At 34.4% G+C, this 12,080-nt stretch overlaps 2 protein-coding genes across 2 annotated transcripts in view; one reads left to right on the top strand and one right to left on the bottom strand.

Moving 5' to 3' along the window:
• Positions 1-2,691, top strand: part of LOC107863259 (kinesin-like protein KIN-10C) — a gene marked incomplete in the record, with an annotated part of 8,034 nt that extends 5,343 nt beyond the window's left edge. The window contains 9 exon segments of the mRNA XM_047409370.1: positions 86-145; positions 242-292; positions 450-540; positions 627-916; positions 998-1,044; positions 1,662-1,683; positions 1,767-1,835; positions 1,936-1,974; positions 2,457-2,691. Of these exon segments, the coding sequence (XP_047265326.1) occupies positions 86-145; positions 242-292; positions 450-540; positions 627-916; positions 998-1,044; positions 1,662-1,683; positions 1,767-1,835; positions 1,936-1,974; positions 2,457-2,501 (714 nt within the window).
• A 67-nt stretch (positions 2,692-2,758) lies between these two features.
• Positions 2,759-7,807, bottom strand: LOC107863261 (uncharacterized protein At3g49055). The gene is made up of 5 exons (XM_016709102.2): positions 6,880-7,807; positions 6,077-6,153; positions 3,752-3,863; positions 3,554-3,670; positions 2,759-3,199 (listed from the first exon to the last, which is right to left on the bottom strand). The coding sequence occupies exons 1-5, from the start codon at positions 7,690-7,692 to the stop codon at positions 2,849-2,851; spliced, it is 1,470 nt and encodes a 489-aa protein (XP_016564588.1). The 5' UTR covers positions 7,693-7,807; the 3' UTR covers positions 2,759-2,848.
• Between the last annotated feature and the right edge of the window lie 4,273 nt (positions 7,808-12,080).

The raw sequence follows: 12,080 nt of genomic DNA, 5'->3' as shown, positions 1-12,080 counted from the left end.
TGGTTTATTAAAGATGTTAATATATCACTTATTGTTTAGTTATGCCACGTGAAACTTAAGGTGTTATACTGTTATGTATTGCTAGACTTCTCAAGACAAGTCCAATTCAGATAGCTCTGAAGCCTTGATATTATCAGCAGAAAATGTAAGTATCCTAAAATTTTGTGAATGTATTTCTGTTCGTTCGATTTTTTGCCGTCTTGAGTACTATGCACGGGTTTAACTAATGTATTAGTTTCAGGAAATCCCAAGTGCTTTCAAAGAAACAAACTCTGTTAAGAAAATGGAAAAGGTAAGGCAACTTAAATTTGGTTGTACAGTAATCATTTAGTTGAACATTTTCTGCAAGGTGCTATTGATGCACTTTATTGAACTTGTGTTATCTGTATACTGACTACAACGACATACCCAGTGTATACTGACTACTGAGACTTATCTTTGCATCTCAGGATTCCTCTCCACCAAAGAAAGCAATGGATTTAGAAGCCACTCCTGAAGTTAACTGTGATATCAAAGAAATAATTTCTTTTCCAGATGAGGGTGCGTTGTGTCACAAGTTGGTTTCTGTGCTTAATATAAGCATCCATTATCTTTTACTTCTTTTCACATATTCAATAACATTGCAGATGTTGTTGGTATAGAGAAGAAAAATGAATACTTGAACATAGATAAAGTTGGATCACCGCCACTAAGTGCAAGACTTAGAGAAATAACGAACAATTTACGATTGTTGGAGGCTTCAACTCCTTTGAATATGCTCATGCCAAAGCAATCGGATTCATCCCAAGAAACCCTCGAAAGTTATGACATTATAGAACCTAAAACCCCCAAAACTGAAACTGATGTGAGAACTTTGGATATCGTCAAGTATAGTAGTCCTTGGGAGAGATTTCATACCCGTAGTTCTGGAGTGAAGGTACATTTTGTGAATAATTTTTTAAACATCTTGTTTTTTGATGCTACTTCCAACTCATTCAATCACCTTTTCATTGTGCAGAATTGTCTTGTCCAAGAATATCTGAATTTCTTAAATACTGCAAGCAAGTAAGTGAACGATTTCCCATGTAACTGGTTCCCCTCTTTACATGTCGTTCATTTTCCTTTTGATATTGATTTTCAATTTTTTGCTGACTATGATTTTTCCTTCTCATCATATTTTTTATTGCTTCCAAAATACAGTAAGACTAACTTGATATTTACTTCTCAAGCTATATTTCCCTGTCCAGCTTTCTCTTTTTTGGCAATGTCTTCTTTTAAAGTTGTAAAGCGGAAACTTACAAGTTCTTAAAGACAAAAACCTTCATGTTATTACCTTAAGTAGCAAAAGACAAGTTAAGTAGCAACCTTGATATTTATTTTTCAAGCTATTTTTTTGTTGTCCAGTTTTCACCTTTTCTGCGAAGCTTCTTTTTAGTTGTAAAGCACTTGTTTTTATGTTATCTTAAGAAGCAAACCACAAGTTCCCATAGTTCCTTCTTTCATTCTCAGGGAAATAATCTTATAATCTGCTTTGTACTGTGACTATAGAAGGATGATCGACAAGTACAAAAAGGTCAAAGGGGAACACATGTTTAATAATTGGATGTCAATATATATGTTTATTCTATGTGATGTATGCATGGGCTAATTTTAACATTCTTCTCTCTCATTTGTGATTACAGGGAAGAGTTAAGAAGGATTCAGGTAAGCTCGGTTTCTAATACTATTTTTTATCAAGCCTATCAGTGCACAAAATGGTTTACAAGTCAATGTCATGTTTTACACAGGGCATTGGAGAAAAGAGAGCAACTTACATTCTTGAACTTCGTGAAGAATCTCCTGAACCTTTTAAGAGTGTAAGTATCTTGGAACATAATTCATGGTTTTGCATCATTGAAAAAAGGATAATAACGATTCTACTTAAAATTATTGATCTGTTTTATAATTTTTACTCAGCTTGAAGATTTGCAAGAAGTTGGTCTCTCAGAAAAAGAGGTATTTTCACTTATCTTTACTTCAATATCACTTGATGTCCTATGTGTTGCAGTTAATTTTCTGAGCTACAGTCATTACTGCCATATACTTAAAATTTTCTTGAGTGTCGAAGCTTAAGAAGAAAAAAGTAAATCTATGTGGGGGAAAAAAAGACATTGCTAGGAGGTAAACTTGTCAAAGTCTTTTGAATGGTTTGTTTTTGGTCTGGTGTATGTGTTGATAGTGTCCCCTCTCAAAAGAGGAAAAACAAAAGCAAAAAAAGAAGACTTCTTACGTTTTGGGTTCAGGGAAAGCAAGAAAAGGACACTCGAAGAATTAGAAATTTCACTTGATTCTAATACAACAACTTATGTTGGGACGAATTAAAGGACTTTCAAGCATTCAATCGATTTTACTTGAAATTTGTTCTGTGGGATTTGAACTAATAGAATTCAAGTTATTCATGCGCTGTTCTTTTTTCCTCTGATTTTATTCTTTTGCAGGTAAATGGCTTGATGAGAAGAATGGCTGGACAGCTTTTCATCTAGATTGTGAACAATAGTTCTTTTGATGGCAACTAGAAGTTGCCAACAATTTCATTGTGTTGTTGTTAATTCCATTAAGTATATAAAGTTTGAGATTTTAGTGTTTCAGTTGTCATGGTTATATGTTCCGTTATGTATTATGAAAAGGCAAGCCTTACCTATGAAAGACTTAGTTTATCTTTCCCCTTGTTTATATGTACGTATCTATCTATCTATCTTTGGTTGAGTTATTGAACTGAACTTATCTCATGGAACGACCATTCAGAAACAAGAATTATTCAACTGTAGCAGTATCCTTCACTAGATGGAAGCAGAAATTCATGAACAACATTTAACTGAAGGCTAAAAGTTCAAGTGTTACGGATAAATGCTTGCATTTCTGGTAGCATCCGTGTAACATTTCGTGCAGCAGTTGTATTAGTAGCATCGCAGAACTTGAGAGATCGCATTGGCCAGCACACATGCCTTACTCTACGGCGATTTATTTGCTCCTTTTTCCCTGCAACTTCTAATTGTTTTGTTAGCTCCACAATCTGCTTACGTAGCTCAGTAGCCCTGCTGTCCGCAAGCTGGAGATCTCTCTCAGCTGCTTCCCTGGCACAGATGGCTGCCTCCTCTAGTTCATCTTTCAGTTTCAACATGCTATTTGTAGTACGTAAAGCAGTTCTGGTCTTTTCTAGTTCTTCTTTCAGAATATTGGCCTGTCGTTAACAAAATATTACTGTAGTAAACAAAAAAGGGCAGGGCAGTCCGGTGCATTTAAGCTGCTGCCATGCGCAGGGTCCCGGGAAGGGCCCTACCACAGGGGTGTATTGTACGCAGCCTTACCTTGCATTTCTGCCGGAGGCTGTTTCCAAGGCTTGAACCCGTGAATCATATTTGAATCAATAGTTATTCTGTAATATTTGTTGGATCCATAGCTACAGCCAACTTACTAATTCTTAACATTACTGAATTATCGCCAAATAAAATCTATCAACTACTTGTGACAACAAGAGGGTAGGAACAACGCAAGTAGAACTGTAGAAGTGAAAAGACTGATCGAGCAAACCTACCAGTTCTTTGTTCTCCTTAATAGCTTTCTTTCCAGCTTCCACTTCCATTTCACAAGCCGCTCTCCATCTAGAAATTTCTTCTTCAGCTTCTTTATTTTCGTTCATGAGTTCTTCAACCTGGAAGATAAAATAGGGAAAAAGCATGCAACAGTTGTATATTTTAAGTACTAGTACGTCTTACCTTCGTTAGAAACTAACCTTTTGAGTAAGCATCATTTTCTTATCTTCCAATTCTTTAATGTAGATCATATTTTCTGCTAGTTTCTGACTTTGTTTGTCTGATAGATGCTGCAGAGACTCCATGTCTGACCTGGCAGTTATCAGATAATTAAACACAAGACTCCAGGTAAAGGATTAAAGTGTAGTTAATGTTCTACAACTCTTTGCTCCTCTTATAGGTATGTTCTCTTGTAGTCGTAAGCACTTTGGAACAAAAGTGATGGAGCATGTTTAAATGAGGTCCAACCGGATATACTGAAGTTGAGAAGGGAGACTGCTAAAGTTACTCTTCCTTTTTCGAGCCACTCAAAGCCTGTTTTGTGTGTGTGCGCCATTGTGCGTTTACGTGTATGTAAGAGAGAACAGAAGGGATTTCAGACTCATTCAGGTCCAGTAAGTTCCTTGGAAGGGCTAGGCCAGCACTACTAGAAAGGACCTCCATCTTTAGAAGTTATTCTTCTGTAGTGTCACTAAGTCAGAGAAAAAATTAGTTGTGCTCACACATCTGAAAACTCATAACTGGATTATACCAGTGAGATTTAAACAAACTTGTGTGTACAACTAAAACAATGAATAGTTGGAAGTTGGAACTTTCTACCATTTGGTTCTTGGTGAGCTGCATATAAAAGAGGAGCTCGACAGTTTAGTTCAGAAAATCTGAAAGCACCCAAGGGTGTGGCCTCGTGGTCAATGAAGTGTGTTGAAAACCAGAGGTATCAAGTCCAAACCTCAGCGAAGACAAAAATATTAGGTGATTCTTCCCATTTGTCCTATCCTAGGTGAACAGAGTTATGTGGTATTTGTTGTTGGTGGGAGGTGGCAGGTGTCCTGTGGATTTAGTCGAGGTACACAAAAACTGGCCCGTACACCACGGTTGTCAAAAGAAAAAAAAACTGAAATTATTAGCCAAACAATTTACCATGAAGCTTTTGTTACTTGCCACTTACTAAATGAATAGTTTAGATAACTTAATTTGCACTTTAGAGGAACTTTACCTGGTTTATCTGGATTTATTAAGGGAACTCATGATCTTGTTCAGAGGTAATTTTGATTTAGGTTGTTCCAAATTCCTATTATTCCCAGAATTCTATATCTTTTTCTTTGGAAAAAAAAGAAGAGATAAGCTGCATCCAGTACCCCTCCCTTCCCCCCGAATTATGGCCAAAGTTTCTACGACATACTCCAACCTCACAGGGGTCCTATTACCCTTGAACTCAATTTTAGCGTATTTTTGTCACCCTTTTGTGCTAATGTGGCACCTTATTACATAAAAATAGGTCCCTTATGTCAAAGGTGTCACGTCAGCTAAAAAAATTGACAAAAATACGCTAAAATTTAGTTCAGGTGATATAGGATTCCCATGAAGTTGCAGTGTCGTTACAAATTCGGTCATAGTTCAGGAGGTATTAGATGCTTTACTCTAAAAAAAAAAAGAAAAGGAAAAAGGAACGTACATTTGATTTCTGGGGAGGGAGTTCAACCTCACTAGCCCTTCTTATCTTGCCTCCACATCAAACACATGAAGCATATGGGAGAAACTTCCTATCCTTGTCTTTTTATCTTTCCATCCTACATGCTTCCAGGCTTCTAAAATGAGACTTTCTATCATGATTTATCTCCAATCTTCTCTAAGGTTTTCTCTCTCCATTATACTCCCCTAAGTGAGTAGGTTATTAAAGTTACAAGATACTAAATTGCTTTAGTGTTTTCTTCCTTGATATGCATCGAGTAACACGTATACACCTGCCGGACATACATACTTTTGATGAAAAATTAAGCAATTTTATCAAGCTTGATCCCATCTAAAGAGGGTAAGGAGGGAGGGAGGGAGGGAGGCAGCAGATGACATGTGCATTTTCGTGATCAATGAGGGTCATCTCATCTCATTTGTGTTCTTGCAGTCTGCCAGAAGTGATCTTTCACTAATAAAGTACAAGAAGCTTCAAAGTTGTACTATGCTATATATTAGCAGAAAGGGTACTTTACTTTACCATAGCCAATTGATTGAGTCTCATTCATGAAATGTGATTGTAGTTGATATAATGCGGTCAAGCACCAGGCTTAATTTTGAACTGTAGTTAATGTTATTACTACTTATTCCAGTTTTCGTGCTCCCACCATCTAAGCTTTAATTGTAAAATTTGAAAGGAGTAATATCTTATACAAACTTGATCTAAAACAACATTATGTTGGATGCAGTCAAGCAATACAGAGTATAATAAAAAGCTTGAGGAAATTCACACCGAATTTGAAGGTGGACATGATGACAACAAACATAAGAACTGTATTTTGCCAGCACAATACCTAGATTCCTCCAACGACTTCTGCAACTGTGTGATTTCAACTCTTAACTTCTTTGTTATTGTTTCTACAGTTGAGGCCTGGAATTAAATATATCAAGTCAGAAATATGCCAAGTGATTTCCAATCAAGTTTTTAAAAAGACTACCTTCAAGGTGATAAACCATTCTCTGCTATAAATCTCAATTTACACAAAGGTCAAGAATATTGTTGTTGAGTTGAGAGGCTTAAAATTGCCTAAAGAGTTGGCTAGTTGAGAATGAATTTAATGTCATTGATCAGTAGCAATAGTACACCTCTGTGGATCTTAATAGTCATTATTTCTCAATTGTCATATAAAGTTGTTAGCAGAGCATAAATGGGATGAAATTTGTCCTGAACTCTTAATAAGCACGTGTATGCTGTTAGCTCTTCTAGATTAGATTGACATCTACATCTTTATATTAGTATGACTATTGATTCTGAAATTTGACGACTTCATATTTGAATAGGTTATCGTTGGGTGACAAATATGTAGAGATGCTAAGCCAAATCTAGAATTTAGATAAGCCAACGGTTCAAACTTCAAAGTTAGCACAGTATTTTACAAACATAAGTGTGTGTGCATGTGTTTGTAAATGCTAAATGGCAGACCAGTGCATCCGGGGAGGAGCTGGACCACAAGGGTCTGTTGTACGCAAACTTGCCCTGCATTTCTGCAAGAGGTTGTTTCCGCACCTTGAACCCGTAATCTCCTGGTAGCAACTTTACCAGTTACGTCAAGGCTCCCCTTGTATGCGTATAAATGCTCTGAGACAAAAATGTTACCAGAGTAACAGCTTCTTTTTCACATTCATCATTATCTGAAGATGTTTCAGTGGTTGCACTTCCCATCATAAACCCGAACCCAAATCCAACTCTTTGTAACCCTCTCTCTGCAATCTGCAAAATGGCTGCTTTCTTCTGTTCAGTATTGCCTCTTAATCTGTTCAAACTCTTCTCCGCCGCTTCCTTTTCCACCAAAGCAATTTTAAGCAAGCTACTAGCATCTCGATTCTCCTCTGTTAAACTCATCACACTCTTCTCCAATTCTCTCTTCTCCTTTTTCCTCGTCTCCTCATACTCTCCCCATTTTTCCTCGACCAAGTTCACCAGCTCCACAACCAAAGAAAACACGGTAGATTTTTCATTCAACAGTTTTGTCTTTTCGCTCTTTAACTCAGAATCTCCCGATCTATTAGGAGTCAAATCAAGATTCTCAACTAACCTCATTAAGCCATGCTTCGCTGATTGCATGATCTCCAAGTTACGCGAACAAACTTCTGATTGTTCTCTTTTCTCAGCTACTAGTTCCTCAGCTTTCTTCCTAGAAACCTCGAGCTCGGTCCTAATTCTCTCTGTTTCTTCGTAGAAATCATCCTCAAGTCTCTGAATCGCGACACGAAGTGTGTCTCTTTCCTTCGAAAGATCAACGTATTTCTTGAGAGCATCGTCCTTCTGCAGCTGAGTTTGGTGAAGGAGTTCATCCTTTTGTGTCAATTCTGATTGGAGACTTTGGTTGGATGCACGAAGAGTCTCAATTTCCACGAGGAGAGAAATGTTACGCGAGTGTAAATCACGAATCTGCGAAGGTGTTTCCATGAGATGAATAGGTCTCTGTGGTTTGTGATTGAAGCTTTCATGAAGAAAGAAGCGTTTGTCCTAGCAGGGAAACTACCAGTCAATGAGAAATGAATTTCTGTTAGGTGACAATCTGTTTGGCGCGGGAACATTTTGGTTATAAAAATAAGTGTTTTTTAAATTTTACCACCACTTAATGAGTAATAGATCTAAATGATTAAATCTATATCAAAGTCTTAATATTATTAAGAGGTCTATTTCTTACAAAAGTGACAGTTCATCTCTACTCCACCAATTATTAGCATCAATTGCGTCAGTTGTTACTATCGGTAGCCACCATTTATAATTGTCAACACCAACCACCATTAATCACTACACACAATCATGATAGTTCATCACCATCATTAGTTATCACTATTATTAATACAAATTATCACCCGCCACCTCCAACTACCAGCATCGAACACCAATTATTAAACACTACTGTCAACCACTATTACCACTAGCTACTACCTGTAACTAACACTATCATTAATTGATACTTACAACCAGTAGTATCTCTGGCCATCATAACCATCAAATGTCATGTAATTATTTAAAAATATTCTTAATATGATATTATATTAATTTAGTTTCTTATATCTATTAATTGTTAAATAGAGAAAAGTTTTATACATTCATATATTGATAACACAAATAATCTTAATATGACATTTTAAAATTAAGTTGAATATTCAGATTAGTCATCGGTAGACACTTAAAGTTGTCTCGAAAATTCGCTTAGACCCCTCAACTAAGGCATGTACCTACCAGGCTCCTAATCCACCCAAATTTCGATCCAATTAGGCCTTTTTGGACAATCAGCTAAAAATTAAAGTGTGTGCAATACACACGCGCTGATGTGGCAAAAATAACCAATTAGAAAAAAACACGGGACAAAAAAAATAATTATATGGCATTTTGTCCATTTTTCTATTTAATTATTATTTAATAATAATTTTTTAATTAAAAAAAAAAGAAAAAAGGCACCCCAACCCACCCAGTCATCGTCTTCACACACACACCCTCCCCCGTCGTCTACACACACACAATTATCGTCTTCACACCCCTCCCCCGTCGTTCGCACCCCACCCCACCCATCCCGTCGTCTTCATCCCCCCACCCATCCTGTCATCTTCACCCATTCCTTAATCAATTGATTTTGACACTTTCTTGGTTGTTGCTGTTCCCATTGTTAAACAAGAAAAACTTGTAAAATCTCCAAAACCATTGATTTTACCAAGATTATTGTTTCAACAACAAAAAAATAATTCTACTCCTTTTCCACGGCATTCTTGAAACCTTACTAGTTTTGAGAACCCTTTGACCTTTTCTCTTATGACTGCTACAACCCAAATGCCCCAAATCAATATTCTTATTTAAACACCAATCTTTTTATTTTTTGGTAAAACATAGAAAATTCCATCGATAGAGAAATAATGTCAGTTTCTGTGATTAACTTAGATGATTATGCCAAAATCTTGAATAAGATGAAAATTCATTTAAACAATACAACACCTACGTTTAATTTCCTGAAAGTATAAAGGAACAAAATATAATTACCTATACTAATAAGTTTAAGAAAAAAAAAAGAATGAGGAAGAAGGGTGGGAGAAGAAGATGAAGAGAGGGTATCAAATGAGGAGGGGGGGATGGTTGAACCTTTTTAAAAAAAATTGTTTATTAATAATTTTTTGAGGCCCTCAGTGACAATTGACACTTTTTATTCATAAATTAGTAAAAAAATCACTCCTCACGTGCCTTAAATGAGTGAAAAACATGCGGTGTGTCATGTAGGCAAAAAAGGCCTGATTGGATCAAATTTGGGTAGGTTATGGATTTGATAGGTACAGGCCTTAGTTGAGGGGTCTAACTGAATTTTCGGAACAACTTTAGGTGTCTGGCGATGACTCAAGCCAAATCTGAATGTACATCTTAATATATATTCAAAGATATTTTAGATTCAAATGTCTAAATTATCTTAACAAAAACAAATAAGTCTAAGAGGGTGTTTGGATGTGCTTATAAGTTGGTCAAAACAACTTATAAGCACTTTTTTTGTTTATAATGATGTTTGGCAAAAAATTTAATTGCTTAAAATAAGTTGATTTTGGCTTTTTTTTAAAGCCAAAATCAAGAAGCAGCCCTCTAGGTGCTTATTTTTTTTGAAATTTTAAGTTGACTATATAAATTACCATTCTGTCCCTTGCAATTATAAGTTATTCCAATTTTACCCTTAGCACTAATTCTCCTTTTCTACCTTTTTTAAATAAATGGGCTGATTAGCCCCGCTTTGAATGAAAAAAATAAATATATCTTAATGATACGAAATCTTAATATAACCATGAAGAAATAAATAATCTTTTAATATATAATTATATTTTTCAAACACAAACATTCAACACTTTAAACTCTTTCAAAAAATTATTTTTAGCGCACAAATTAATAGTCATTCATGAAAATATATTTTTAATATATATATATATATATATATTAAAATATATATTAATTTTATTTTGAATCATTTTAGCAATAAAAATTAATAATAATCAACTCTAAATATTATTAACAGCTATAAGGGTATTTCAGTCATTTTAACCAAAAAAAGTGCTTAAAAGCATTATTTACCAAACACATCAATAACTTTTTTTCAATTTCAGCACTTTTATCCAAACACTTAACTGCTTATTTTTAAAATAAGTTCAGCACTTTCAAAAGCACTTTTAAGGAACTTTTTTTCAGTCGCTTTTTTTCAGCTTATCCAAGCGGACTCTAAGTTTATTTAAAAAAGAATGACACATTTCTATATTTTCTTAATGAGAAAGTTTTATAACCAAATAAATACTTCACATGTTTAAGATCACAAATTTTTAAAATTTCTATAGTCATACACAAATGTTATGATATATTTAATATGATCAGTTTAACTTATTATTATTATTATTATTAATTGTTGTGTCAAATGAAACTACGACAAAAAAAAAAGAGTAAAACAGTGAGAGCAACATTGTTAAAGATGTATATACCGTAAACAAAAGGTGAAATGATCTAATGCACTCTTGTACTTGTCTGAGTTTGTAAAGTGGACATTTTTACTTAGTTTTTTGTCATCTGAACCCCTTAACCCATCAAAATACAAAATTTTAAACCCTTCTTATCATGTGTGTAGCTCACTAGTCCTAAATAAATTACACATCAGATCTACGTCACATAAATTAATGTCACGTCAAATTCACGTCATTAATTACTTTTTAAAATTATTAATGAACAATATTAAATAAAAAATATATAATAAATTAAAAATTATTTTTTATAACAAAATTCATATTTCTCACCTCCCCCACCTTTCCAAACCCACAATCACCATCCACACCATCTCCACCTCCCCCAACCCACAACCACAAAAAAACATGATTTCCACCTCTCTCACTCCATTTTTCCACTTCCCTCACATCATTTTTCTTTCTTCTAAATTTATTATTAGTTTTTTAAAATTTTAATATTTTAAATATAAAATATTGATTTCACTTGCTTTAAAACGTGTGCAAATACATATTTTTTCCAGCTCAGCATTATTAATGTCACATATGCTCAGTGAATAATTATAAGAGTTAAAAATATTATGTTTCAGCGCGTTTAAGGATTTAGATGACAAAAGATTAAGTAGAAATGTCCACTTTACAAACTCAGACAAGTACAAGGGTCCATCCATTTCATCTAAATAAAAATAAAAAACTTCTAACATACCATTTATAAAAAATATATGACATAACTTGCTCAATCTCATTATGTTCATGACAACATCTTATATGAACGCATCAATTAAAGTAAGAATGTGAAGATTAACGAGTTACCAAATACTTAGGGATCGTTTGGTTTGAATAAAAGTTATGATGGGTGTTGGTTAGTTATTTTAGTATTATTTTTTATTAATTGTTTGATTTAATTTGTTGCACTAAAAATAATATACATTACATATTTTTTAAGAGTAAGCTAGTGTTTGATCATAGATTTTTAAATATTTTTGGTAAGTCATTTTTGAGTGAAGTTTCACGATGTGTTTGATCATAGTATTTGAAAAATATATTTTACTTTAAAAAGATTTCAAAAATTGAAATTCGGCTCAAATATCAATTCTTTTCTAGTATTTGAGAATTTAAATTATTTGTCAAAAATATTTGTCAAATAATGACAAATTATATGATCAAACACTAGTTGTCATTTTTTCTTCTTCTAAAAACTACTTGAAAAATGTATGACCAAATGGGTCCTATTTTTTTTTTCCCCCCCCCCCCCCCCCTCCCGAACTTGTCCTCCAAACTCACTTTAGCACTTAAACTTAACTTCTGTTTATTTACCCTCCTTAACAT

This window comes from Capsicum annuum, chromosome 3, assembly GCF_002878395.1.
Source record: "Capsicum annuum cultivar UCD-10X-F1 chromosome 3, UCD10Xv1.1, whole genome shotgun sequence".
NCBI lineage: Eukaryota > Viridiplantae > Streptophyta > Magnoliopsida > Solanales > Solanaceae > Capsicum > Capsicum annuum.
The sequence above is the reverse complement of the archived record's forward strand: the minus strand, read 5'-3'. Positions and strand labels throughout refer to the sequence as shown.

Excerpts from the sequence above, each read along its gene's own strand:
- LOC107863261 (XM_016709102.2), bottom strand. The coding sequence starts at position 7,692 with ATGGAAACACCTTCGCAGATTCGTGATTTACACTCGCGTAACATTTCT. Across the intron at positions 3,671-3,751 it reads AAATGATGCTTACTCAAAAG|GTTGAAGAACTCATGAACGA; the intron begins GTTAGTTTCTAA and ends TTTATCTTCCAG. Across the intron at positions 3,200-3,553 it reads TTAAGGAGAACAAAGAACTG|GCCAATATTCTGAAAGAAGA; the intron begins GTAGGTTTGCTC and ends TGTTAACGACAG.